The sequence below is a fragment of the Sinocyclocheilus rhinocerous genome, unplaced genomic scaffold (assembly GCF_001515625.1).
Source record: "Sinocyclocheilus rhinocerous isolate Xijiao unplaced genomic scaffold, SAMN03320098_v1.1 scaffold508, whole genome shotgun sequence".
Classification (NCBI taxonomy): domain Eukaryota; kingdom Metazoa; phylum Chordata; class Actinopteri; order Cypriniformes; family Cyprinidae; genus Sinocyclocheilus; species Sinocyclocheilus rhinocerous.
Genome location: NW_015650695.1, coordinates 166,312 through 193,892, shown reverse-complemented (window position 1 = coordinate 193,892; position 27,581 = coordinate 166,312). Strand labels below are relative to the sequence as shown.

General features: G+C 35.5%; 1 protein-coding gene across 2 annotated transcripts in view; it reads left to right on the top strand.

Moving 5' to 3' along the window:
• Positions 1-1,319: 1,319 nt before the first annotated feature.
• Positions 1,320-27,581, top strand: part of LOC107712222 (glutamate receptor ionotropic, NMDA 2B-like) — a 102,604-nt gene continuing 76,342 nt past the window's right edge. Inside the window, exons 1-3 of one of the 2 annotated variants that reach the window (XM_016517389.1) lie at positions 1,320-1,375; positions 3,151-3,781; positions 18,730-19,347. In XM_016517389.1, the coding sequence (XP_016372875.1) occupies positions 3,755-3,781; positions 18,730-19,347 (645 nt within the window). In that variant the 5' untranslated portion in view covers positions 1,320-1,375; positions 3,151-3,754. Of the gene's footprint in view, positions 1,376-2,707; positions 2,866-3,150; positions 3,782-18,729; positions 19,348-27,581 lie in introns of those variants that run through there. The other variant, XM_016517388.1, reaches the window with a different exon arrangement.

Sequence of the window (27,581 nt, the reverse complement as noted above, 5' to 3'; positions counted from 1 at the left end):
CACACACACACACATATATATATATATATATATATATATATATATATATATATCCATCTATATATATATATAGACAGATAGATGGATAGATTTATATATATAAGTATTTTTTAATAAATATTTCTATAGAAATTATATAAAATTTGCATATATTTTTGAGTAAATATGTTTCAAACTTTAATTATTTGTATAATCTAATCTTGTGTTTGGTAAAATCCCCCATACTGTGCATATAATAACATTGTTGTTTATTCAAACTGAAAAACTTTACTGTAGTAATGCTAGTTAGACATTATTTAGTCGCCCAGAGTAAGATTTAGTCGCATATGCGAGTGATTTACTCGCAATGTAGAGGGTTGGTATTGGTACAGCTATATATTGTCAAATTACAACTTTGCATCCTGTTTGCTGCCTCATTCATATTTAGTTTGACTGAACTGGAATTGAGAAGACATTTTCTGCTCTTCCTCTTTTTCTCACTCTCTTTCTGTCTCTCAGTTGTGCAGTTATCCTGTAGAGGGCTCCCTCTCATTCTCCTTTCTCTGCCTCACTCCTACTCCACAGCGCCCCATCCTTAAGGGAGGAGAGAGAGAGAGAGAGAGCTCAGTCTCGATGTGTGGAATTGTTGGGCAGACATTGCAACCATTACACCTCTTCCTACTGTTCTGCCTCAGTCACTGTATGTGGAAAAGGGCTATTACTTATTACTGCAAACGGAGGACTCCTACAGAAGCCAAGAGAAAGAAAGAGAGGAAAAAAGAGTGAGAGAGAAAGAAAGAAGAACTAAAGCAACAACTGGATGACAGGAACAAACTGAATGCCTACCTTTCCCTGTTTAAAAGAAAAGAAGAAAAACGGAAGGCACTGGAGTATTTGTTTTTTTCTTTCGTTTTTTTTTCTTCTTCTTTCTCATCGTGGTGCTGGGAGGCACATCATCTTTTCATTTATTCGCTCTCTCCATCATTTGCCTCCTGATCTATTTCTCCATCTATATGGTGTATAATTTTGTCTATTTATGACGAGACAGGAGAGAAGAGAAAGAAGGGGCAAGTTTGTTTGTTTTTGTTTTTTACTCTACCACTCATTTTTTACTATTTATGACCCCCTTCATTCCTTCACCTGTCCCTCCTTGCCATCTCTCTCCTCTGATCATCCCCTATTCCTTCCATTTCTCTCTCCATCCCAAAAGTGTGATGCTCCCTGAATGAAAGTTGGGTTAGAATTGTGAAAGAGACTCAAAAACCATCTCCACATCTCCTTATCAGTTTTTAAATTTTTTTTCTTTCTCTCTTTTTTTTAAACCGTTCTTTTAGTCCTCCACCATCTCCCCTCAGTATCACTATTTTTTCCCCTGGATGCTTTAATATTCTTCTAGGTAGGTTTAACGGCTCGTTTAGTGTCTGTCCGTTCTGTTTGTCTGTGTGTGTGTACTTGTGTGTTCCTTTTTTACATGCACATAAAACACACATCGACACACACATACACACACACATGCATTAAACTAATGGACAGCCAGGTGTCAAGAATTACATATAATTTCTCCATGCCCATTTTTACCCTTCTCCAACCCTGTCCATTTTACTTATGAACAGCAAGACATTTGTTTACCGTCATTCTTTTTTTTGTAACACACACAATTAAAACACACTTACACACATCTGGTCTTGGGCTGCCCGGTCTGAAATACCCTCCATTCATCTCCAGTGTCCAGTGCAAGCATCAGTGTCCTTTATTTCGGTTGAGACATCGTTGCAGACACATTTCAGATGAGCTTCTGCTTTGCCTGAGATGGGTGAGGTTGGCGTGACTGCTTAATTTGTGGTTCTTGGACACATTTTGAACTTGTGATTTGTGTTGTTGGCAGCTTCCTCTGAGCTGGTGAAACATGAAATCTGAATTGTGAATAATAGATTGGTATTTGCTCCAAATTTTGATTAGTCATTTTTTTTCTTGTCTCACCTGCTTGCGAGCTCGAGTCCATTTGAGCTGTTATGTTCATTCCTTCTTTTTATTGAGTGTTTAATTTTCTGCTGGTGCTCACCAGCTTTTACTCTCATTTTATCCATCCATTTATCACCTTTCGGACAGGCCGTCACCTCCTCTTCTTATCACAACCTCTTGATTTTCTTTGTACTCTTTGAGGGTCCCTGTTTTTAGCTGTCGTGCATGACCACTGTATGACCGTTAGAGAATGAAAACTTTTCACTCCCCACTGTAAGTTATTTATATCCCCTAATTTATCCTCCTTGAATTAACCATTTGTGCTTTATTTTATACATAATTTTAATTCAGAACTGCCTTCTTTGATTTGATATTCTCTATTAGTATTTTCATTTGATAGAATTTAGTGTGTATTTGCCTCTGAATATAATTTGTTTTTTTTTTTTCCTTGGTTTTCAGTTCATTTCAAATGAATCTAAGAAAGGGATGGTGATCCAAGAAGTGACGTTGTGACGCAACTTAAGATGGAAGGAAATCTGAACATCTCCTTTTTCCATTCATACTGATATTTTATTTTCTATGCATCGTATTTAGTTTATATGCTTGTGCTTTCTTCTTGGTGACTGGTTTGAAATCTCAATTAACATTTAGTTTTAGCTGATTTAAAAAAAAAAAAAAAGATTTTCTGTAGACATCCCGAATTCATCATCTCCATCACCATTTTTCTTATATATGGACTGTATGAAAACAAAAACAAAAAAGCACCTTACTTGCCTGTTATTGGGCGAAATGGACACATCAAAGGAAGGCGACTATCTTGTCTTATGTTTTTGAATGCTTGCACTCGCCCTCTGTCTTGTGTACCACATTTTTGTAAACATTATCCAAATATTAATGATGAAATGCCACAGGACAGTTAGACTGGTAAGTAACACGATAAAAATATAACACATAAATGTACTTTGTAAGTGTGTTACTGTGTGTTTGTGAAACATGCCTGTCCCTTCTATGGCTCTAAATAGACTAAACTTCATCTATTACATATCAATTAAGCACTTAGTGTTGAGCACTCCATATTAGATCTACTGAAAAAATAACAAAAGGGGAAAAATCTCAGTCAGTTTTCCAAAGCCATCATCAAATTTGACATTTTTTCAACATCATTTGCCAGAAAACATGTGCTGAAGATACTGTTCTCTTCTTTTCCAGTAGTGCCATGAGAAGGACCCAGCAAAGGACGTACATGGATACCTGAACCAATGACGATTTAAGACCAGACCTTTCACTACCGGGCATCAAGCAGCTCCAGAGTTTGTGGACTTGTTCACAGATGAAAATTGACTTTTAAACGAATCAAGAAAAATCTTCTTCTTTTCACCTTTTTTTCTATTTCTATCACATTTTGTAGCCAATGTAGGCTTTGTCCTGGTTCATTTTCGATTTTAAGTACATTTCTTAGATTTGATATAAGACTTAACTTTTCTTCATTGACTGAACATCGTTTTCATAGCTCATACATTCAAAGTCTTACTTGTCTTTTATTTTGTCTTCATTTGTGAGCCAGGCATCTTTCTTACTTTTCTTGAGTGACTTTTCTTAATAGTTTTGATTCAATAGACAATACCTGTGCTCAGTCATCCAGCCTGGATTTACAGTAGGGGCCAACACTTTCATCCACGGTCTCTACGCCAGTCCTACTTTTTCTTACCAATCTCTCAAACTACTTCAAAGGTCAGTCACTCCTCCATCCAGGGCTATGAGAGGAAGAGACAAGACCCAGCTCACATCAACATGCAAGAGTTGAGGAGAGAGAATGGGAGTTGGGCTGGCAATGTTCAAGGTAAGGGAAGAACTCTGTTTTCTTTTCCTCTCTGATGTTTTATAGTACTTAATGAATAATGTACACTACCATTCAAAAGTATGGGATCTGTAAGATTTTTTTTTTTTTTGGAAAAAAAATGGGTTCATGGTTTCCACAAAAATATTAAGCAGGACAATTGTTTTCAACATAGTCAATGATAAGAAATGCTTCTTGTGCAGCAAATCAGCATATTAGACTGATTACTGAAGGATCATCATTGGAGCTGAAAATTCAGCTTAGCCACAAATTACACTTTTAAATATATTAAAATGGCTAAATATTATTTTAAATTGTAATAATATTTCACAATATTGCTTCAGAGTAAGAAATAAATTCTGTAAAAATATGGCACAATGTACTGTATTAATATTAAGGAATTTTCCATATTGATTTTTACAGGCGTTTTACCTGTATTTTTAAATTTTGCGCTTCATTGCGTTGTGTTTTAGGGTAATTGGAAGTGTCTGGAAAAATAATGGATAATGTCCTGGCAGAAAATTACCAGTACAATTTATTTTTCTTTTTTTTTTTTAAACAGTGTGTTTTTACTGTATTTTGTTTGTAAAAAAATAAATAAATGCAGCTTTTACCTCAATTGAATGGCCATCAAAAGAGAAAATGCTTTTTGCCCACAGTATGGTGCTAATAGTCCTAAACGGACCTGGCCAAACCACTTAGTTTAACTTATCAACTGGCATCCAGTTAACATCTTGGTTAACTGCTTTAAAAAAAAAAATTTTTTTTATCGATTTGGTGCAAAAGTGTTCCACAAATTGACAGTTCAATCAAATAATGAGTCATGAAAGAGATGTTAAATAATTTTAAGTTAATTTATCACAGTGGAAATGAAGTACAATTGAGAATGTACTGTTGAATACAGTATGTACACTATATTGTATGCTGCCCATTTTGACAAATGTTGCAGGTTATACTCAACATTTACAGGAAATTTGCATAGAACACATACTGTAACAATTTTAAAACTAGTAATGGTAGAATAATATTCTGAAAATTGCCAACCATTCTCGATCTTTGATGTGCACTTTTAAGCACGCACGTTCACTCTCTCTCATCGCCATTTTATCTTCTGTCACTTATGCCGAGTTCACACTGCACGATTTTCAAACTCGTCGGATCGCCGTTGTTTTCACACTGCGTGATTGTCACTCGCGTGAACGAGCACCGATTTGCCTCCGATTTCGGGCATTTGTCGGCGATTTTGCAAAACCTGTCGGCGAGTGAAAAATCGGGCTAAAATCGTGCAGTGTGAACTCGGCATTACTCGAAGGCCTTAACAACATGTCTGTTTTTCCTTCCAGGGCTGTAATTTTCTGTTGTCTCAATGAATGTGTGTGTTTGTGATCCTCAGTGCGCCATTGTCTTATTTTTGTGCAGGCGTTCACCCAAATTACTCTTGGTCGTGCTGCCTTCTATTCAGTTTGAGTAATGTGCCTGTGGTCTGGGTCAGACATTGTAGCTAAGTGGGTTAATGAAAGCGAGAGCAGGAGCGATAAATACTGAGAAAGAGAGAGGGGGTAAGAAAATAGGGTGAGAAACAGACGGAGAGGTCGAGCTGCCTTTCACTCTCCTGCTCTTTTCTCGAGCTGCTCCAGAGACGCTCCTCATCGCCGTTAGGCTCTTTCTAGGGAAAACACGAAAGTAGTTAACGGATCTGAAAACGTCTGATGACGCATCCCCCTCGTATCGCCCTCTTAAGATGCGCCGCTTCTGATTAACGTGAGGTGACAGCGTTTTTTACCCACGTCAGTGGGGTCGAAGCAGCTGTCAATCAAGCTTGATGTTGATTGACGGGGACCAGAGGGATGAGGACAGTGTGGAATGTCTTTCAGAGTGAAGCATCACTCAGAGATTCTGTTGTTGTGGTAACGGAGCCTCTGTTGGCATGGCAACGGAACATAGGGACACCAGGGCATTCTAGACTTTCAGTGATATAACTGCTACACAGAGATTTCGTGTCAGCTGTTGTTTCATAAATAATGATACTTACGCTGTAGACACCTTGCATGTGTATACAAATTGGCTGACGATGTACTGCTCGACATTGCACTGGTGTATGTGTGTACCGAATGAGCAAACAACGGGCCTTAATCTATCATCCTGAAAAGTGGGGAAATTTGAATTGTATAAATGTTTGTTTTCAAACAACAAGGATAATAGTCAATAAAAGGCTCTCAGGGATGCAGGGATGGATGATGAAACATGTTAGATGTGTAGTGTTGTTGGTGGTGCTTATTTGCTTTATACTTTTGCGGTGAAGACAAAGTAAAAGTGAATCTGGAGGGCTAGTATGTTGTGTACTTTCCAGTAAAGGTCTGTTAATTTATTATTATTTTTATTATTATTAATTATTAATAATAAAATGTAATAATATAACCAAACCTGGCTCTCGCCATGAACATAGCCATAGAAGCTGACATGGCATTAAAAAAGGAAAGAAAAAATGAAATAATAATGTACAAATTATTATCATTAGTAAAAATGAAATGTATTAATAATGTAATAAAATATGAATAAGAAGAATCATATTATTATTAATAAAAATAATAATAATAAAAATAATTGTAATACTTGATGAAAAATGCACAATAAAATGTCTGAAATCCATTATATCCAATACAGTTATACAAGGAAAAACCCCCCCAAAATTTCTGCTACAATTTTGAAAGATTCTAATGCGATAATTTCCAATGTGATTCCAACAAAAAAATTATTGCTTTATTTATTTATTTATTTATTTATTTATTTATTTAAAGAGGATTCATATTTGACTTGTTTGGCTTCAGATTCATTAATTATCATTGATTATTTTAATATCAATAGAAAATAGAAAGATAGTAGATATGTAGAAGTGTATGTACAAAAAAGATAAACTAGAAAATTTTTTTATTAATTAATTATTAAATTGTATTATGTATTTTTCATAGAAGCATTATCCTAGTAAAAAATTCCTTAATCCAATATAGGAATTTTGTTAAAATAATTTGGAAGGATCCTAATGCAATATGATTCCAACAATACTTGTTGCCACAAGGACAATCAAATTTCACTTTATTCAGTAGGATTTTATTTGCTTTTGTTTCTTATTTGATTTTTGTTTGGTTTCAAATGATCATTAATTATTAAATATCAACAATAGATAATAGAAAGATAACAGATGTAATAGGTATATGCAGAAAACAACCAATAAAACTGAGAAACAACTGACTTATAAAGAAAAAGAGCTCTTAACTCAGCTAAACTGAATGAAATTGAAAGTGTATTTTCATTTTCTTTTTTCTTTTTTTTAGTTTTTCACTTGGGTACAGCAGTATATTGTCAGATAAAACTGAAAAATGAAAGCAGGTTACAGAGTTCAAACTGTTGTCTGCCAAATTGCATACACACTTTTGTGTGAAAGTGTTTGTGGCAGCAGGAGAGATGGATTGACATGACATGGAGGTCATTACCCTGCACTGGTCTTTTCTCATCGGCTTAACAGTATTGACTAACAAATTATGCGGATTTGGTTCCAGTGTGTGTATTTGTGTAAATGTGTAAGGGGCGCATTTAACAGTGTTCTCCTGTGTAATCATAAACAGGTCAAAAGCAATATCTAATGGCACAGGTCAGTTTTCAAACAGGCCTGTTACGGCTGTGTGTGCATGTGTGTGTTTTGATTGGTGATGATTTACCAGATTATCAATGTACACCTGTTGTAATTCACACCTCCATCACTATAGGAGTGATTTTGGCTCTCGTCCCTCGTTCGCTAAGATGGTTGAGACTTAGCCTTAATCACAGCACATGACTTCATTACAGATAGAGTTACAGTGACTTAATGAGCTCTTGTCCAGTCATGCACAGTGTCGTAAGTCTCTGAGATGAGTGATGTGCATATTTAATGGTGTAATTTCATTATGTCTTTCATTACAGTATGTCACTTAATGACATTCTGCTTCTTCGGAATGGAGGATATGGATGAGAAAGTTGCCAGTAAGCGGATCTGTACTGCAGACAACAGTCAAAATATCATTATACCAAACACTGCAGTTCAATACCATATTTTGCTTTGCTGTTATTTTTTGTGAAGTGTGAAATACTGGATATATCAGATTAGCTGTCACCTTAAAAACGTTTGGTCTGCATTTTCTAGCTGTCTGCCTTTACTGCAGGGGTGCTCAATCCTATTTCTGGAGATTTACCATCCTCTAGAGTTAATATAAAACTCTAATCAAACACATGGTAATAGGTAGTAATGGTCTTTATGCCAAAAGATCAAGACTCACTTTACTGGTTAGTTTGGTCCAGATAACCCCTGCCGGTAGATGCTGTAATCTTGGGGCATTCAAAAGTGACAATATTTTTTACAAGACTCATAAAAATTGCATTTTAATATATTAGTAAATGTTTTTGCCAGAGGAGAACTCAGAGGAGAATTTAAAAGTTTTAAATGTACAGTACTTTCGTTTTTCCGCGTCTTCTGCCATTCATGTCACACCTCAGAATAGTCACTCAGGAAGATCTTGACAGATTGAGTAATAATTCATGTTATATAAGTGTAATAACAGTTATTTCATATATTTTTTGTGTATATATCAGGGTCGGAAATGAATGGGGGCTTGTGGCAAATATGCCACTAAAATGAAGAAAAGGGGGCACAAAACGGCCTGCACAATTAAGATGAATTAGGCTTATCACAATGTGAAATATGAAATGATTGAAAAGTGCGGCATTACATTTACAGGACTTTGCCTCAGATTTCTTTTTGCGCGTGGTTTGCAGGATTGAGCAATATAACCAATCACACTCGTTTCTGTTGAGCTTATGAATGAAACATCCAATCAGAAACGTTTTGATTCGTCACAGCGGAGAACACCGAGTTGTTCAGTGTGTGCGCTCACTGACTGAATATGAACACGGGACGCCCGTAGCGCAACTGCCCACAAGGCAGCACAAATCAGCGCCGACGAAAGTGCATAATGTTAACTCACATTATACTGAGGTCATGAACCGCTTCAGTGTTCTTTGCTCGCTTTCTTTATATAATATATAATTTATTCCCAGACTGAATAACCATTTTGTTTTTAATGCTCCTGAAATAACCAATGTGAAGTTGTGATATTCAAATCTTTAAAAAGCAATAAATAAATTATGGTGGTTCTTAGCTTGTGTTGTCTGTAGCTAGACAGAATGGGTTGTTCTGTTCCCCAACAAAATCTTTCTGACTTAATTCTGCTCGATTTTAAATTTTTATATATATGTATATGTGTGTTTATAATAAAATTTCATATCAGGGTCAGAAATTCATGTAGCCCATTAAGAGGCAATAATATCCCCCCTTGAATTAAAAAAAAATGGCAGCTTCCCTTTAAAAAAAAAAAAAAAAAAAATATATATATATATATATATATACACACACACACACATATAGGCCATTAACAGATGCAATTTTTGTCTAAATTCATGTATATGAGCAGTCTGTATAAATAAACATAAATGCCCTGTCAGATGCAGCTTCTCTTCCAGTTTTGCAGTGTAAAGATGGCTTTTGTTGATGATGAAAAAATGATTTGTAACAGTCTATAGTATTGTGATTGATTGAGTAACTGGTTAAATGCTAGTATTTGACCTAAAAATAACACATTTAATAAGGTAATCAAAAAAAATGGCCTTACAAAAGAAAAATAACCCTTGAAGTCAATCAAATATTGCCCCTTAATGAGTCAACATTATCAGCAAGAGTGATCCAAACATCCAAACAATATCCAAACAAGATACACAGACTTGACTTGACTTGACATGAACAGACTTGACTTGACTAGGCATGAACAGACTCACCAACAGCAGAGTTACAACATCAATACACGACGAGGGCACAATGGGAACATGAAGCTACTTATAGGAAACAAGAGGGTCACATGACAAGAACAAACCAATGGGAAACAAGACACATGACTAAGACAACCAATCAGAACATGACACAAATGAACAGGGGAACCAATGGCATGAATACATGAGGGCAAGGGAAGCATGACACAAACAGGGACCATGAAACAATTACAAAATAAAAGACATGGAAAACATGAACATGAAACAAAACACCACATTACATTTTGTAGGATTCTAATTAATTGTAGGACTTCAAAGGTACTGGAATCGTTTTCGGCTCAACAGGCAGACCAAACTATTAATGACAACGAAATTGAATGACCATCTGTAAAGTATTTTTGACCTTTCGAAGTGCTGTTTTTGACTAAGTGACCTGTTCGTAGTTGTGGAATCACAGTAGTGGGAGTCCACGTGATTTTATGAGCATTTAAAATACAATCTGTGCCCTAGTAAAGGATGTTCATCACATCACAGGTCATGTTCGTATCTCAGTCTACTTTCAGCTCCCTTCGATGTCCATTAGCGAATGCTACATGGTGTATTACAAAGCGCTGAGGATTGGACGATTGAGTGATTTGGGATGGGGCTCATTGTTTCGTGGTAACCATGTGCTGATATTCATTTGGCCTAAACTAGAAACAGCTTGGTAATTAATTACCCATGACCAATGGGCGGGGGGGTGAGCCAATGCTTGCATGTGATTGGTCAAAACAGAAGCAGGCCATCACCAAGCCCTCAGGGGAGGAAGTGATCTCTCACCCGAAAACCTGCTCAGCAGTGTGTTTGTGTCTGTCGGAGTGTGTACGCTCTGATACAGATGTTATGATCGCAGCCATTCATAACATCTACAGTATTTGTCATATATACAGTAGGTAGCGCTGCTTTTCCTCTGCATCTGCAAGCCAAAAAACTTTCCACGTAGAATCTCACACATTCTGTGTGTTTGTATAGGTGTGTGAAGTTGTGGGTATGTAAGTTCGGTTTGTGGGCCCATATGGATTTGCATATGTTTAGGGCTGTGCGTTGTGTTCGTGCATGTATGTGTGTGTCATATGCTTGTGTGAACATATGTCTGTTCCTTTGGTTGTTTTTGTGTGTAATGTGACTCTGTGTGCGTATGCTAGTGGCAGTGTGTTTTTACTTTTCCTGATTTAAACGTATCTCAAACTTTGATATTTACATGCATTTATGTTATAATGTAAAGCTGCTTTGAAATCTACAGCTATGTAAATTCATGTCAAGTACATAGGGTGGGGTTGGTTTTAACATAATTACAAAACATGTTTAGATTTTGTACAATCATTTTTTTGTTAATAAGATTTACTTGTTTCAATTTTTTATTTTACATTTTTATTTTGAGTGTTTCAATTCAAAAAATTGACACTGAAAAAATGACTTTTTAACAGGTAGATTTTAAAAATGTTTTGACAGAAGTCTCTTATGGTCATCAAAGCTGAATTATTTGCTCAAAAATACAGTAATATTGTGAAATAATATTTTTACAGTTTACAAGTAAAAAGCAATTCATCCCTGTGATAATTTCCTTCAGATGTCATTCTAATATGCTGATTTGGTGCTCATGATTTCTTCTTATTATAAATGTTGTTTTTTTGATGAATATAAGTAAAAAAAAAAAACAGTATTTATTTGCTTTTAAATGTATTTTTTTACTGTCAGTTTTGATCAATTTATTACATCCTTGCTGAATAAAAGTATTATTTATTTATTTAATTTTTAAATCACTGAACTGAAACATTTTAATGGTGGTGCACATCAAATAAACAGGGAAGTCTACTGATTTAGATACACCAGTTCTGTCATATAATATTCATTAATCTGATCGAAAATCATGTTGATTATTTTCTACTTCAAAATAATTTTTGCTTCTTGAAAAATGTTTGTACATAGAGATTTTTTGCCTGTCACCTAAGACAGTCATGTCTGACTATCCTGATTGTACCCCGTAATGTGTCTAAACAGACCAAATCTATTCAAAGATATTCACGTTAAACAAAACGATTGCCCCAAAAATCTGCTTTAATACCAGGAATCTTGATTTTAGCATCTGTGCCTCAGTTGCAATCAGAGCAAACCGCTGCTGGCCGTTGTTTAAGCGTCATTATGAGGAGAGAGGTCTTCAGTAAAGGTTACAGCTCAGAGGCAGTAGTTCATAAACACTGCTTAATGGAACCGCGCTCACACTGCTATGACAGATATACCTTAGAGACCGGAGTGTGTGTGTGAGGTGTGTGTTTGAGCACCACGTATGCTTGCGAGGAAGCCAAGACAGAAGTGCTGGCTAAATGTCTAAGTATGAAAATGAGATTAGTTAGCGGTAAATATCAAGAAGTTTCCCTGTGATAGTGTTATTTGCGTGTAGGTTGGTGTGTGTGTGTGTGTGTTACATGTACCCCAGAAATGATTTGACATAAAAAGACAGGCCGCATACCTCCATAGTGTTGCACTGGATTACTAGACAAGCCTAATCTCTTACTTTAATCATGGTCTGTGTGTGTGTGCATGTGTGCGCATGTTTTTTTCTGTTACAAACCCCTGTCATCTCTTTATGCTGAATTAAATAATGTTTTTTGTGCATTTCAGAACTGAATCAACTGTCTCGGAATTCATTCTGTATAACTGCATCAATGAATGTTAATTCAGTTTCTGGTTGTTATCAAAGCTTTCCCTCCCGCTCTGAAACAGAGCTCGTTTGAGATGGGAGGGAGTCTGTGATGGGCTTTTGTACAAACATTTTGTTGAATACATAATTTATTACTTCGCCAGGAAGAACTGAGATGGAGGACGGTGTAGAAAAACGCCTTATCTGTGTTTCCCGAAGCAATGAAAGAAACAGAGATGTATTACAGTGCACAAATGTACACACTTGTTTTTATTCGCTTCACATCCTCTCTCGCCCTCTAAAATGTGCACAGTGTCAGGATATCTTTGAATCACCTGTCACACATGTTGTGTAGTCTATACCCTTCCCTGTGTTAGTTTAATGGTGTCAGTTTCACTAGTAAGTCTTGTTTGGTGTGCAGTAATCATGTTGGTTTGGGTCGAGTTTTGATCAGCGACTGCTTTTGAGATCAATAAGTGTTTCTAAATGGCATTTTAGCTGACACCAACAGACCGGCCCAGTCCTATTGGAAGCTTTCTGACCATTGTAGCCAATCTGGGACCCTTGGGGACCATTCTCTCATCTTAAGCCAGTTGCCAATCAGGCCTTAGGCCGAGCACAACTGTCTCACAGAAAATCAAGAGAGAGCGATCTATCGGAGCAGGCAGATGCATGGATATTATACAGCACCACGGGGAATGTGCGTGCATATGTAACATTTTTTGTCATCTGTGTCAGTTAAACTTAAGCTTTAGTAGCCATCCAGCAAATGTTGAGCGACTCTGGAATTCTTCTCAACAAACACCCGTGTACAGTGACAATGCAGCTTGGGTATGCAAGCATTTAGCATGAAGAAATAAATAGTTGGCAATACAAAAACGAAACAAATGTTACAGCAGATATGTGAACTATTTATGTAATAGGGCTAAAGACGAAAAGGGTTTTCAAGCATCAAGCAATAGTTTATTACAGCTTTCTTTTTTTCCCGTACATTAAAATGTGTCCTGTTTGATTTCATTTTTCTCAGAAAAAACATCATACATTTACCATGATTTAAAGAAGACATCCACTAACATGTAAATCAGTTTAACGGTAGTTCATATACCAAAAAATATTGTCAGGCATATTTAGAAGAACAAGAATCATTGGATGACATTAAAAGTCTCAGTTTAACCAATTAGTTTAGGTACGATAACAAATTCCAGTTCTGAATGCCAACTGGCCACCCCCCCCCCCCCCCCAAAAAAACCAAACAAATTAATTGCAATTTTAAATCTCTACAATTTTTTTCCACTACACAGATAGATAGATAGATAAAGGTGCATCTCAATAAATTAGAATGTTGTGGAAAAGTTTATTTCAGTAATTCAACTCAAATTTGAATTTATTTAATACATGAGTTTCACAATTTGAGTTGAATTACTGAAATAAATGAATTTTTCCATGACATTCTAATTTATTGAGATGCACCTGTAGATAGATAGATAACCAACCTCATTGGACAAACTAAATTTAATTTAATTTGAAAAATGATGAAATATTTTTGAACTCTAATAAATATAATTTTTTTTTATTTTCCCCCTATATAAAGATAAGAGAGACAAAGCTTGGTTGAGATGTTTTTATTTAAAACTCATTTAAAAATCAAATATAAAATAGATGTGCAATACAGTTACTTACTGTAAAACAACCACAAGAGAAAAGGAAGATATCCAACAGCTGTCAAAATAGTCAATATGCTAGATAAACATTTGCTTTTTTGTTAGAACAATGGACTATGGAACATTATTTCACCCATATTTGAATATTTGATTTTCACAAAAGATACTGGAAACATTGAAGTAGACACTTTACTTGCATTTAATATGATTTCTATGTATGCTTTTATCACTTTTGTACATTTAATTTGATACAAAATGGGACATCACATCTCGTTTTTTTGACCCAATATATAAGAACTGAAATAATGTGTAAATTACTAATGTGTAGATTAGCATCCTCAGCTACACTAGTCGGCAGTGGTTCAGATAGAGATAGTGACTCTTTTACCTCCCTTGATCTTCTTGGTTTTACATTTAAGACAAAATGCAATAAAGCTTCTCCATCATGTTCTCACCAGTCTGCAGTTTGGCCTGAATGGGTCAAACTAGTAAAAATGGACAGACTAATTATCTGCAGAGCAAATAACTCACTCACTTGGATATTTGCACTTTTATAAAGAAATCGCAAAGAGTTGCAATGAAATGACATGAAACGCAAAATGATCAACAAGTGAGCTGCTGGGGCTACTCAGCTTAAGTATTATATTATATTATTAAATTGTTTTACGTTTATTAATAATGATAGTAAGTCAAACAATAGTAACAAATAAAATCTAAAATAAATTGTATAAATTCTGGTTTTGTATTTTTTTTTTTTTTTTACATTTAAAAACATTTTTACATTGGTTGTGCCATGGTTTTAAAAATAGTATGGTAATATAAGCCTGTAAAAAAACATTGAAGTATTTGTTTCTTGTTCGTATTGTAAGGCAAATGATGATGCTTGTGCCTTTAACCCAGAAACTGTATAAACATCAAAAGAATCTGAACATGAATTTCCCCTCATGTAAAACCACCGAAACACGAATAGGGAACTTTGCTGTTTAATTTCAGAAGTACATATAGTTGGTGTGTGTTTTACATGTGGATCAGCTGTAATTCAGTTCGAGCGTTTCAGACGATTCTCTAACATACAGTTTGAAATAAGCATTTGTGGAGCTGACATTGAGCCTTTAGCTCCTTAGGAGAAAATGTGTGGGAGGTGTGTGTGTGTGTGTGTTTCATTTTATGTATTTATTCATCGCAAGAGATCATGTATGTTCTCAATTTGTATAAAATTGGTTTTCAATTCCTTTTTCAGTTGACTGTGAATAGGTGTTACTATGGACTTTAAAACTATACAATCTATATAACTGTCTCTGTATATAGCAGTCTCTGTTTTTGTGTGTGTGGAGGAAGGTTCATTTGAATAGTTGCTATGGAAACCAAGTGCTGTTAAAATGAGAGGCAGAGCCAAATAGAGCATCTTAGTCTCTCCTCCCTCTCTTGTTCACCCAGCTGCTGTCCTGCTAGTCTTCTATCTCCCTATCTAGTGCTTATCCTTCCGATCTGCGTGCTTCTCTTTGCTTACCTACTTTTAATGAGCTGATGATTAGAACGCTTTCTCTTTTTCGTCACTGCTCTCCTTCTGTCTCTGCTTCATTTATTTAGTCCTCTAATTTCCTCCTTTTTGTTTTTTCAATTCCGTTTTGCAGTTCCATCTCTATACTTTTCCATTCCCCTCAAAGATTTCTCTCTCTCTTTCTTCCTCCCACACTTTGTCCTCCTCCGTCTCTTCTCTCGTCTGCAGCAGAAGAGAGCTAATTCACAATTAGCATGTGTACCTGCAATTAGCACTGACAAACCTCCAATAATTAGCCTTGTAAAAGCAGTCTTCCTTTTTCAAGCGTGTTTGCTTTGTTTCTGAGCAATGCCTCATTTATGTTGTCCTTTCATCTTTTTGTCCTCCTCTTCACCCACCATGTGTTTCTTCCCCTAATTTTTGTGCCTGTTCTTTAAAGACCCCTTGAAATGTGTTTTGTGGCTGTAAGCTGGCATGTCATTCTGTCTTTTAGCCTCAAAAACAGGCTGCTATTGGTATAATATGCTTTTCCTCACAGAATGGAAAAAGTCACTAAACTTAGCAAACTGTATTTTTTTTAAATATTATTTAAATTTAATTTATATTAGAATCTATTTTAATATGTAATTTATTACTGTGATGCAAAGCTGAATTTTCAGCATCATTACTCCACTGATCTTTCGGAAATGATTCTAATATGCTGATTGATGCTTGAGAAATGTTTCTTATTTTATCCATGTTGAAAACAGTTTACTATTTTTGTGGAAGCGATACATTTTTCAGCTTTTTTTGTTAAAAATAATTTTGAATAAAAAGTTAGAAAGGACGTCATTTATTTGAAATGGAAATCTTTTGTAGCATTATACATGTCTGTCACTTTTGATCAATGTAATGCATTCTTGCTGTATTAAAGTATTATATTTACTGACCCCAAACTTGTGAATGGTAGTGTACTATATGTCCGTGCAAACTTCCTGTTTTAATGGAAAATATGTCTAGATGAAATGAAACGACAATGATCAAGCAGTTTCAGAAATGCCATCATTAACAAACAGATACAAACATATTAGCTAATGACTAACTTGTTCCACACCTCTGCTAATGAAAATGGCTCTAAATAACAAGTGTTTCTCAAAGTCTTCACAGAAAGATAATTGGCAAATGTCAGTCACTGTGTGTGTTGTGTGTGAGTGAATATGCTGTTTGCCGATAAATCAACTTGTATGTTACTCGTCTAATTGCATTTGGTATTCAGTGTACGCACATTACTCTCTCACTCTTTCTCTGTATATACAGTATATAGCTACTCTCTCTCATAGTGCTTCACAGTCATGGTATTTTGAACTCTTTGAGCTAATTTTTAAAGTGCATGTATTTGTGGGCCAGACTTTGTCTACACCGTAGGAACCAAATGTCCCCATAAGGGTCAGAAAATAGCATTAGCTCAGTATAAACAACTGATGTCAATGACAAGTCTCCAGGAGAAAGAAAACCCAGAATGCATTGTGATGCATTCCCCAGCATTGAAAAAAAAAAAACAGTTTGAGGACCAAATGTTATCAGAATTTAGCTAAATATGACAAAATCTCTATTTGGGATGTCATCCATGATTATGGCCGCCAAGGTATGACAGACGCAACTGCTAACTAAGCATTTTAGGACATTTTTGGTACAAAGATTGTTAAGATGAGGATGAATTATGCTTTCCTATGAGAAACTTTGGCCAGATTCTAAAACACAACACATGTGTTTTTTAGTGGATAAAGAAAACCCAGAATGCAGTCTCCTGCATTAAAAAAGTGTGCAATAGCTTGAGGACCAAATTGTTATCAGACAAAACATCCTTTTAGGACCTCTAGGATTGGTATTTAAAGGGGTCATGAACTGCCTTTGTTTTTTATTTTGTACTGTTCTCTAAGGTCCACTTATATGTTTATCAAGATTTTTACACGAAAAAAAAAAAACACTATTTATAAGTAATAGGCTATTTTCTGTCCTGTTTTTGACCCCCCTCATCTGAACGCACTGTTTGAATAGGCGTGGAGGATTGTAGAGTCGGAAGTAAACACCCACTGCTATGATTGGCTTATAGTTGTGTATGTTTGACAGCCTACAACCTTCACAGATAGACGCTGCAGTGATTTAGGTTAAAAACACATAAATACTCATATCAAACGATCTGTAATAACAGACAAAGCAATAGTGACCACGTAATAAAAACAGTTACTCACACTTGTGTGGTGCAACATTACTGTTGGATCCAATATAGCCGGCACAGCGTCGTCTTTTAGTTTAAATTTTTCTGAAAATCCTGTGTCGAATTGTGCTTTGTTTGTAAACAAATCTGTGGTGAAATGAAGTGAACAAAGGACCAAGTTCTTACTGACGTTGTCTGGAACTTTATTCAAAATAAAGTTCATCAACTCTTTCCTAACGTTGGAATCAGAAAGAAGGCAACACAAAGACAATGCAATGCATTTTCCACAACTTGGCACTGCACAGCGTCTTGTTGTCTTCAGAGCCATCTTTATTGTTTGGTTTCTGCGTAGACCTGCATTCACCCCTCTTGTTATTCACACTTCATGAGCAAATGGGTAGGCGGGGCTAAACAGGCAGCGCTGTAGAAGCAGGCGTTGATCTTTTTCTGTGTAGGCGGTGCTTATCCACACTATTACATTACAGAGTGGCACATTCCACAAGCTGTCGTTTTGGCAGATTGGCTTCAATAGAAGCTGTTTTTAGACTAATGACAAAGTTTTGAGTTCTGAAACTTACAGGATGTTTTATTAGTACAGTGACCTCTTATATGTCAAAAGATCAAGGGAATTTTGGTTTCTCAGTTCATGACCCCTTTGAGGGTACAAATAATTCAACTATATTTTTATCAATCTAAAAATTTGATTTGGGGTTTGTCCTACTAATTTTAATTAGCTTTATATATAAATATTAGAAGTGATTTATATGTCCTTAGTTAGAAAAACCTGTGTGTGTGTTTGTGTGTCTGCTGCAAACGACCTCATTTCCCAAGACTGCCTATGTTTCTGTGATTTCTGTCTAACATATGTCAATAATGAAGAGGACAAACCCTTGATATGAGGACACATGCTCTTTTTAAAACCACAGGTCTCTCGTTGGTTTTACTTGCGAACTGCAACTCAACTTTCACCAGTCAAGTTCAAATCATGTGGATTTTGTGAATTCAGCTCCCAAACTGAAGTGCTCTCCCTCTCTCTCTCCTCTCTTTCTCTGTCTGCAGGGACTGTATCTTCACTCCTCCGCCATGCTTGTCAGCCTCCACCTCTCCTCTTCCCCTTTCTCCGACCGTCGCGTCCTGTCTTTTGTCTCCCTGGCTTCTTCCTCCAAACCGCCCCTCTCCCTCTCGCTCCTTCTCCTCTCTCTCTTCTTCTTCCCTACCTGCGAGTCTCGCCGTGGAGGCGGGATCGGGACGCCCATCGGGGGCATGAGCGGCGGCGAGCGCGGCCAGTCGATAATCAGCCCTCCTCATTATCCGCCACCAGGAGTCAATCCAGTGGGTCCTCCATTGCCACCAAAGTTTGCTCAAGGCCTTAGCATCGCAGTGATCCTTGTGGGAAACTCCAGCGAGGTGTCCCTCTCTGAAGGTCTGGAGAAAGAGGACTTCCTCCACGTGCCTCTCCCTCCGAAAGTCGAACTGGTCACGATGAACGAAACCGACCCGAAGAGTATCATAAACCGCATCTGTGCTCTGATGTCACGGAACTGGCTCCAGGGTGTGGTGTTTGGGGACGATACCGATCAGGAGGCCATCGCCCAGATATTGGACTTCATCTCAGCTCAGACGCACATCCCCATCCTGGGCATCCGTGGAGGCTCTTCCATGATCATGGCAGCCAAGGTATGACAAACGCAACTGCTTCATAGACATTTTAAGACATTTGAGGTACAAAGGTTAAGATGAGGACAAATTATGCTCTCCTATAAGAAACTTTGGCCAGATTCTACACATGCCCAACGTTTCTTGTAGGAGAGCGTATTTGCTTGTAAATTTACTTTACACTTTACAATAAGACTGCATTAGTTAACTATTTAAAATTAATTATGAACAACAGTTATACAGCTTTTATTAATCTTAATGTAAATTTCAACTTTTACTAATATTCATAATAAACTGTATTTGTTAAAGGGATATTTCACCCAAAAATGAAAATTCTGTCATAAATTGCTCACCCTCATGTCATTCCAAACCTGTAAGACCTTCGTTCATCTTCCGAAAACAAATTAAGATAATTTTAATGAAATCCGAGAGCTTTCTGACAGATTTACTAAACAAGGCAATTTAATTTGAGACCGATATTCCATAAAAGAGCAGATGGGAGTGGAAAGTTCTGCAAGTGATCTACTGACAAGAACACAGACACAGCCAGTGCATTATCATAATGACCAACGCAATCTATCAAGAGCAGTGCAAATTAGCATACGGTGAATGACAATCAGGTGCAGGTAATCTAGTAACAGTACAGGCGCAAAATGGGTTAAGACATGTATTTTGAAATGAAAATTCTGTCATTAATTACTCACCCTCATGTCATTCCAAACCAGTAAGACCTTAATTCATCTTCAGAACACAAATTAAGATATTTTTGATGAAATCCGAGTTTTCTGTCATGAACGCACATTGAAGACTGACACGGAAGAGAAGAAATTGTTGAATAAAGTAATTCTTTCTGTTTTCTTAATGTACAAAAAGTATTCTTGTAGCTTCATAAAATTACGGTTGAACCACTGGATTATTTTAATGATTCCTTACTGCCCTTCTGGGCCTTGAACGTGTCAGTTGCTTTGCTGTCTATGCAGGGTCAGAAAGCTCTCTAATTTAATCAAAAATATCTTCATTTGTGTTCCGAAGATGAACAAAGGTCTTATGGGTTTGGAACGACATGAGGGTGAGTAATTAATGACAGAATTTTCATTTTTGGGTGAACTATCCCTTTAACTAATGTTAACAAATGAGTCCTTATTGTAAAGTGTTAATATTTATTCTAACATAATATTTGTTTTGGGTCAGTAAGATTTTTATTTATTTATTTTTTAAAAGAATTTCTTACTTTTATTCAGAAAGAATGCACTGAACTGATCAAAAGTGATAGTGAAGGCTTTGTAAATTACAAATTCCAGTTCAAATAAGTTTATTAAGTCTTTATAACTATTAATCAAAGAGTCCTGAAAATAACAAAACAAAAAGAAGACTGGAGTAATGAAACAAAGACTGGAGTAATGGCTGCTGAAAATACAGCTTTGCCATCACAAATATGAATTCCTTTTTTAAAATACAGTATATTACAATATAAAGCAGTTAAAAAAAATATTTAATTTAATATGAATAAATATTAAAACAATAACTTATTTTGATATGTTGTTTTACTGTATTTTTGATCAAATAACTAGCCTTGGTGAGCATAAGAGACCTTTCAAAAACATAAGATCTTACAGACCCCAAACTTTTGAATGGTACAGTAGTATATACAGTATGTGAAGTATAGAACATGTGTGTGCATGAATTAAACCACCCTGAAAAATACCATTATTTCGAGTGATTTTAGAAAATGCAGTAAAATTGATGTTAATGTTATTTTTGGATTTTATTGCTGATATGTAATGTTAATGAAATGTATGCCATTGAAATCTCCAGTTCTGAAGATTGAAGTCTTTCTCCATTCACATAGATATGACCTGTATTGACTTTAACCATGATGGTCACTAGAGAACCAATCATACAAGACACTGTACCGCCCACAAAGACGGTTACTTATCGTGTCCTGCCATAAGTTGTAGAGCATTTCAGAGCATTTTTAATAGGATGCTTTAAAAGTAACTGCCTGTGTAGACAGTAGACTCACTAGGGTTTGGAACAGAGCCACACTGTCTACTCTTTTTCCCGTCAACGTCTTCCATTCTCACATGAATATTCATACACGTACATCCACATGTTCGTCTCTTTCTCTTTCTTTTCCGCCAAGGTCAGAGTTGTGTAGCAGGTGTAACAGACTTGAGCCTGCTGTTAAGTCAGTGGAGGTCTGAACTGCTGGAAACAGATGTGATGGAATACATAGTGCTGTGTACTGTCTGTGCTGTCGTTAACTACCTGCAATGTGCTTCATTAAGATGACTGTGTTTGAGAGAGGCGGAAGAAAGGGAGAGAAAATAATGGCGATGCAGATTTGTTTTTCAAAAGACACTGTTTTTTCTGGCCAATAAGAAAGAAGGTAATAAAAAAGATGAGACTGAGAGAGAAAAGTGCAGAAAGAGAAGGAAATGTCAGAGGGTCTTTTTTTTAAAATGACACAGTGAAAAACAGGGAGTCAAGTACATTTATTTTGTCATCTTGGAGAAAAGGAAAAACAGAAGAAGACAATAACTGCAGACACTTTCAGTGTTAAATACACCGTGCAAACAAATATTACCTAAAATTTAACACAACATTCTCAAGCTTTTTACAGCTGCATGCATAATCACGGCTGTCCCAAGGAAACCTATTTTAGCAGTTTTTGGGAACTCGGTACATCACTCTGAGTGTTTAAAGGGGCAGCCATTACTGCTGAAAGATGGTGGTAAATCAATGACCCCCGTCTTGAACAGCCTTTGTTTTAATGGAACAGGTTCCATTATATTTATCAAGAGGGACACTATTCATCCAACTCACACTGCAGGATATTTCCAAGAACATGCAGCTCAGATCAGTTTTCCTGATTGGTGCTTCTTTGATGTTTATGGCTACAGATGTGTCAAGATCTTGTTACAGGGTTTTTGCGCTTGATATTAACGGAAAATTGAAAAGTGAACAGAGGAAGTGATACTTTTTCACCAGGGATTTGGACCAATTCAGGGCATCTTGAGTCAAAATTTTAATGACCAACTCAGAATATCAGATATATCGGACTGTTTGAGACAAGGACTGCCAGTCATAAAAAAATTACATTAGTTGTTCAGAATATTCACAATTTATCATGTACTGTATTTATATCAAAATGAAGAAATTCATATGAATTCATAAAAACTACATTATTTTGGAGGATGAAATCACTGAACAGACAAAAGTGGCTTTCATATTATTGAACATAAGCTTATCACAAGTCTGTAGTCCAGTGTTTTTATTAACTAAAACTAAAACGAAAACTATTAAACATTGTTTTATTGAAATAAAGCTGAAATAAAAAAAAAAAAATAGATGAGATGAAAAAGTTTAAGTTTAAAACACTTGACCAAAAATTAGAAATATTGCCTTGGCAACCAAATGAAATAAGTTGAAGGTGAAATACTAAAATTATTAAAATTGAAATAAAAATACATTTTAAAATAAAATAGTTGAAATAAAAATGAATGCTAATTCTAAAAAACTAAAAACAAATAAAAAGCACAACAAAATTACTAAAATGTAAAGTAAAATTAAATTAAAACAGAAATTTAAAAAAGTATATATCATTTATTGTTGTAAATTATATATAAATAATTCTAAAATAACACTGCTATAGTCACAATCAAGCTAGACTTAAGGGCCGTGTTCTTGTATTATGTTTATGATTTTCTATTATTTAATTAATAAATCAACCAGAATTAATTGCCTAATGACCCATGATTTTTCCCATGATGCTGTAGTGTGACCTGAAGTAGGTCATGTCTTCTAAAGTGGACTCGAGTTGACTTGAACTTGGAAAATACAATTACTAACTTTTTAATTGTGTGACTTTTATGTCTCCCATTAATTTTAGATGTACAAAGATCCTGTTTAAACGCATTGGGAATGTACAACTCGTCTGTCAGCAATCTCTTTGTTCTAGATCTATTTTTTGCCATATCTGCAGGCTGTTACAAGGAGAGGAGCTCTTTTTAGTGTTGGTGTAGGGTTGTTAAAACACGCCACATCCTCTCGTAAGCCACTGAGGAGCTCGATAAGGGGCTAATTGAATTAGCGGAAACATTTTACCATGCTCGATGCCTTTCCATCCAACCACACATACATAAACGCACTGTTATCTTCGTTTTATGACTCTTTTTTTCTTCCCAAGAGCAGTGGAGTGGATGGAGATCTTTAGATTTACATTATATGCATGCAGAAATGACAAAAGAGAAATCATCTAGTGTACGTGCATAAGCCATTATGAGGAATATTAGGACTTGTTTCTAATTCTGTGACTTTACCCCTTGACACCATAATCAGTTGGAGTCCATCCACCCTGCTAACTCTAGGCGAGCGATGCGCTGGCTTATCCGTTCCGTGTGCTTTACCCAGTGTTAATGGGGAGTCATAGGAGCGCTGGGATACTTAACGAGCGCAGCCACACTGCTAATTTCATGCTTAATGGGAACACACGCCTCTCTCACTGGCACACGGAAGCATTAGATGTGCATGTCGTATTTAGCTGGGACAGTTTAGACAGGGACTGTGTTGTCAAATCACTCATCAGATGCACCTGCCTGACCGGTTCATGCAACACATTCACTCACGTGTACTTTGGGATACACACACACATCGTGAGAGAGAGAGCATTCTGCATTTGCATTTTTAGTCATTTGTGCCTTTTATATGCCACAACTGTCCACTTTTTTTTCAGATGTTTTATTTAATCTGTTAGTGTTGTGTGTGTTGTTGTGAATCCGCATGAATGCATTTTTGTATTTGTGATAATTTGAGTCTGTTATTCTGCAACATTGATTTACAACACAGCGGGTTTCACGAGTTCGCCCTGAAAATCTGGGATACAATCTAACCTAATACATTATATTTAAACTTGGAAATGAATGGAAAATATATATGAAAAAGGAAACTTTTTTGTTTTTATAAAAAATGTATTCAGTAATTTAAAAAGATTAATAAACATTTAATTTTAAAAGAAAATCAATTAATCAGAAATACAGGATTTTAGATTGTATAATATTTCTCGTCCACTAATCAAATAAGCAAATTTATGACATTACCTATGTGAACTTATCATGAGTGCTGCTGTCATTAAAGGAATAGTTCACCCAAAAATTAAAATTTACTCACCCTCAGGCCATCCAAGATGTAGAGGAGTTCACAGATTTGGAGAAAGTTAGCATTTCATCATTCACTCACCAATGCATCCTCTGCAGTGAATGGGTGCCGTCAGAATGAGAGACCAAACAGCTGATAAAACATCAAAATTTCCACAAAATTTGAAATCCATAACACCTCCAGTGAAAAAAATCCATCTCCTACACTGAAAAAAATTTGGAGTAGAATTTACTTGAAAAAAGCTTGGAAACAATTTTCACTTAGAAAAGGCTAGTTAATTTACAAAAATTTGACAAATAAAAGCCTAAACATAGTTATTAGTAGCTTTAAATAGACATTTTTAAGTTAAGTTTATTTGGGAATTCCCAGTAAATTTTATTGACTCTTTGTTTGTAAATTTTACTTAAGTAAAGCGTATCACTGTACAAAAGTGTGCTGTTAAATAACAGTAATTTATTGCACTGAAAAAAAAAACATTAAGTTAGATTTACTTAATTTTCCTTTCTTTAGCAAGTTTTTGCAAAGAAATATTTTAAGTAAAATTTAAGTATTGAATTAAGTGAAATGAAATCTGTAAATAAGCAAGTAGACAGCTTGTTATCCTTTTAAGATAATATGCCCACTCAATGCAAGTATTACTTAGATGAATACAGAGACCTCAATACTTGGTACACCATACACAATGACGGTAACAATCAGTGACTAGTGTTTGAGTATGAATGGGTCATTTTGAGTAGAAAATTAACTCCAGATGTCACAAAACAGTAAGTTACTAAACCTAACAACAAAAGCAACCATAAAACAGTGTAAATACAACTCGAAAACAGTGAAAAATGGAACCTTTTTAATTATTCATGCCCCAGTGCATGATGGGAAATACTGGAAACTTTGATATTTACTTAAAGAATCCTTGTAAACATAACAAACAATTCCAAGTAAAATATACTTATAAGTTTAAACTTTAATTTCTACAAGCTTAAATTGAGTACTAATATAGAATTTACTTGAATTGTTTTAATTCTTGCCTGAACTAAATTATTTAATGTAGAAATTACATTTGTTTTTATGTAGTATTTACTTCACCATAAAATCATTTTTATCAGTGTATTTTCCTCTCACATCAAAGTCCACCAACATATTTATTTTGTCTGTTTGCACTAGTAAATGGTGCTTAATCTCTGCATATTTCTCTCCTGATTCAGACTAGATGACTTTTTCACTGGAGAAAGCAATGTTATGTACAGAAGACTCATATTTTGGCTGAAACCAACAGTTTGAAGTTAAAACCATCTTTATGATGGATTTGTTTCTTATAAACACACAGCTTTTCACTTCACAAGACTTTAATTGATGGACTGGAGTAGTGTGGATTACTGTTTGGACTCTCATTCTGGCGGCACCCATTCACTGCAGAGGATCCATTGCTGAGCAAGTGATGTAATGCTACATTTCTCCAAATCTGTTCTGATGAAGAAACAAACTCTACATTTTAAAATGAATTAATATTAATTTTCAATTTCAACATTTTACTTATGCTTATTTAAAAAAAACAAAAAAAACAAAACCCTGAATTTAATTATATAAATGCAAATTTTTAAAAGTATTTTCAGTGGTGGACTCACTAATGGATAGTGTTTTTAAAGTCTAAACTATCAGTGTCAGACTGATACGATTAGTGTCTTGTTTAAAATGATCCTCCAGTCCTCCTCTTCATAAATCTAGATGCTCTGCCGTAAAAAACCCTTGTTACACACAAACACTTCAGAAGTGTCGGTTATTGATTGAAAGCCTGTTGCTCTGTCAGCATCGCAGGGGAAGCCGCGCAACACTTTCACATTTGCACCTTGCGAGCGAACACTTGTGACCCATGTTTCAGTGTGCTGTTTCTCACTGTTTGAAAAGATGTGGTGTCACACAGTGCCATGAATACAGTAGTTATGACATTGCTAATGTAGAAAAGCACTATAGTGCACGTCTACATCACATCCAGTGACTTTGACTCATTGTTTAAACCTAGAAGAAAATAGTACAAAATAAAAAAAACTAAAGTAACGGCTTTCCTCTTTAATATTAATAATATTAAATTAATAATTCTTTTTTTTTTTTTTTCTAATTTTCCGTTCAAATGTTTGGGGTTGGTAAGATTGGTTAAAAGAAGTCTTTCAATAAGACTGCATTTATTTGATCAAAAATATAATAAAACAGTCATATTGTGAAATATTACAATTTAAAATGTTCTATTTTAATATATTTTAATCATTACTCCAGTCTCCAGTGTCACATGATCCTTCAGAAATCATTCTAATATGCCAATTTACTGCTCAAGAAACATTTTCTTCTTATTTTGTGCTGTTTAATATATTTGTGGAAATATATGTATATATATATATGATATATTATATATATGTATATATTTTTTTTTAGGATTCTTTGATGAATAGAAAGATTAGATTTTTTTCTTTACTGTCACTTTTGATAAATGTCATGCGTCCTAGCGGAATAAAAGAATGACATTTTTGTCAGAAATTATATTATTGTCATGGCAATTTGAGTAATTTGTGAATGCCTTAGTATTTGTCTCCTTTTTGCTATAATGGCAGCAGCACTTGAGCTGCATTTACATCACAGTTCTGAGCAAAATCTGATAAACGTACTCCAGAATGAATTTAGAGCAATCCAAAGAACACCGGCTCATTCATTTCTAGGTATTTCTAGGTTTAAAACAGTATTTGAATCCCAGATTTTCAGTGTGTTCCCAGACCAACAAATTTCCAGAACCATCAAATGCAGCATTCAAAGCAGTTCTTTAGATTATCTCTAAGTCTGAATGCAAGAAAACACTGAACAAACGGCTGCCGAACGAGTGAATGCTACTGGAAAAAAGCAAGAATGGATGGAGAGAAGGGAGGATGAATATGACAGCTGGAGAGGGAGGTAGAAAAAGACTAGAGTGGGAGAGAGTGAGAGGAAAGAAAAAGGGGACTGTTTTAAAATGAAACACGTGGGTGTGAAACAGAGGAAGAGGAAGGCACTCAACATGCAGTTACAACACGCTTACATCTAAATGGAGGCATTCAAAAAGACAAAGAACAGATTGA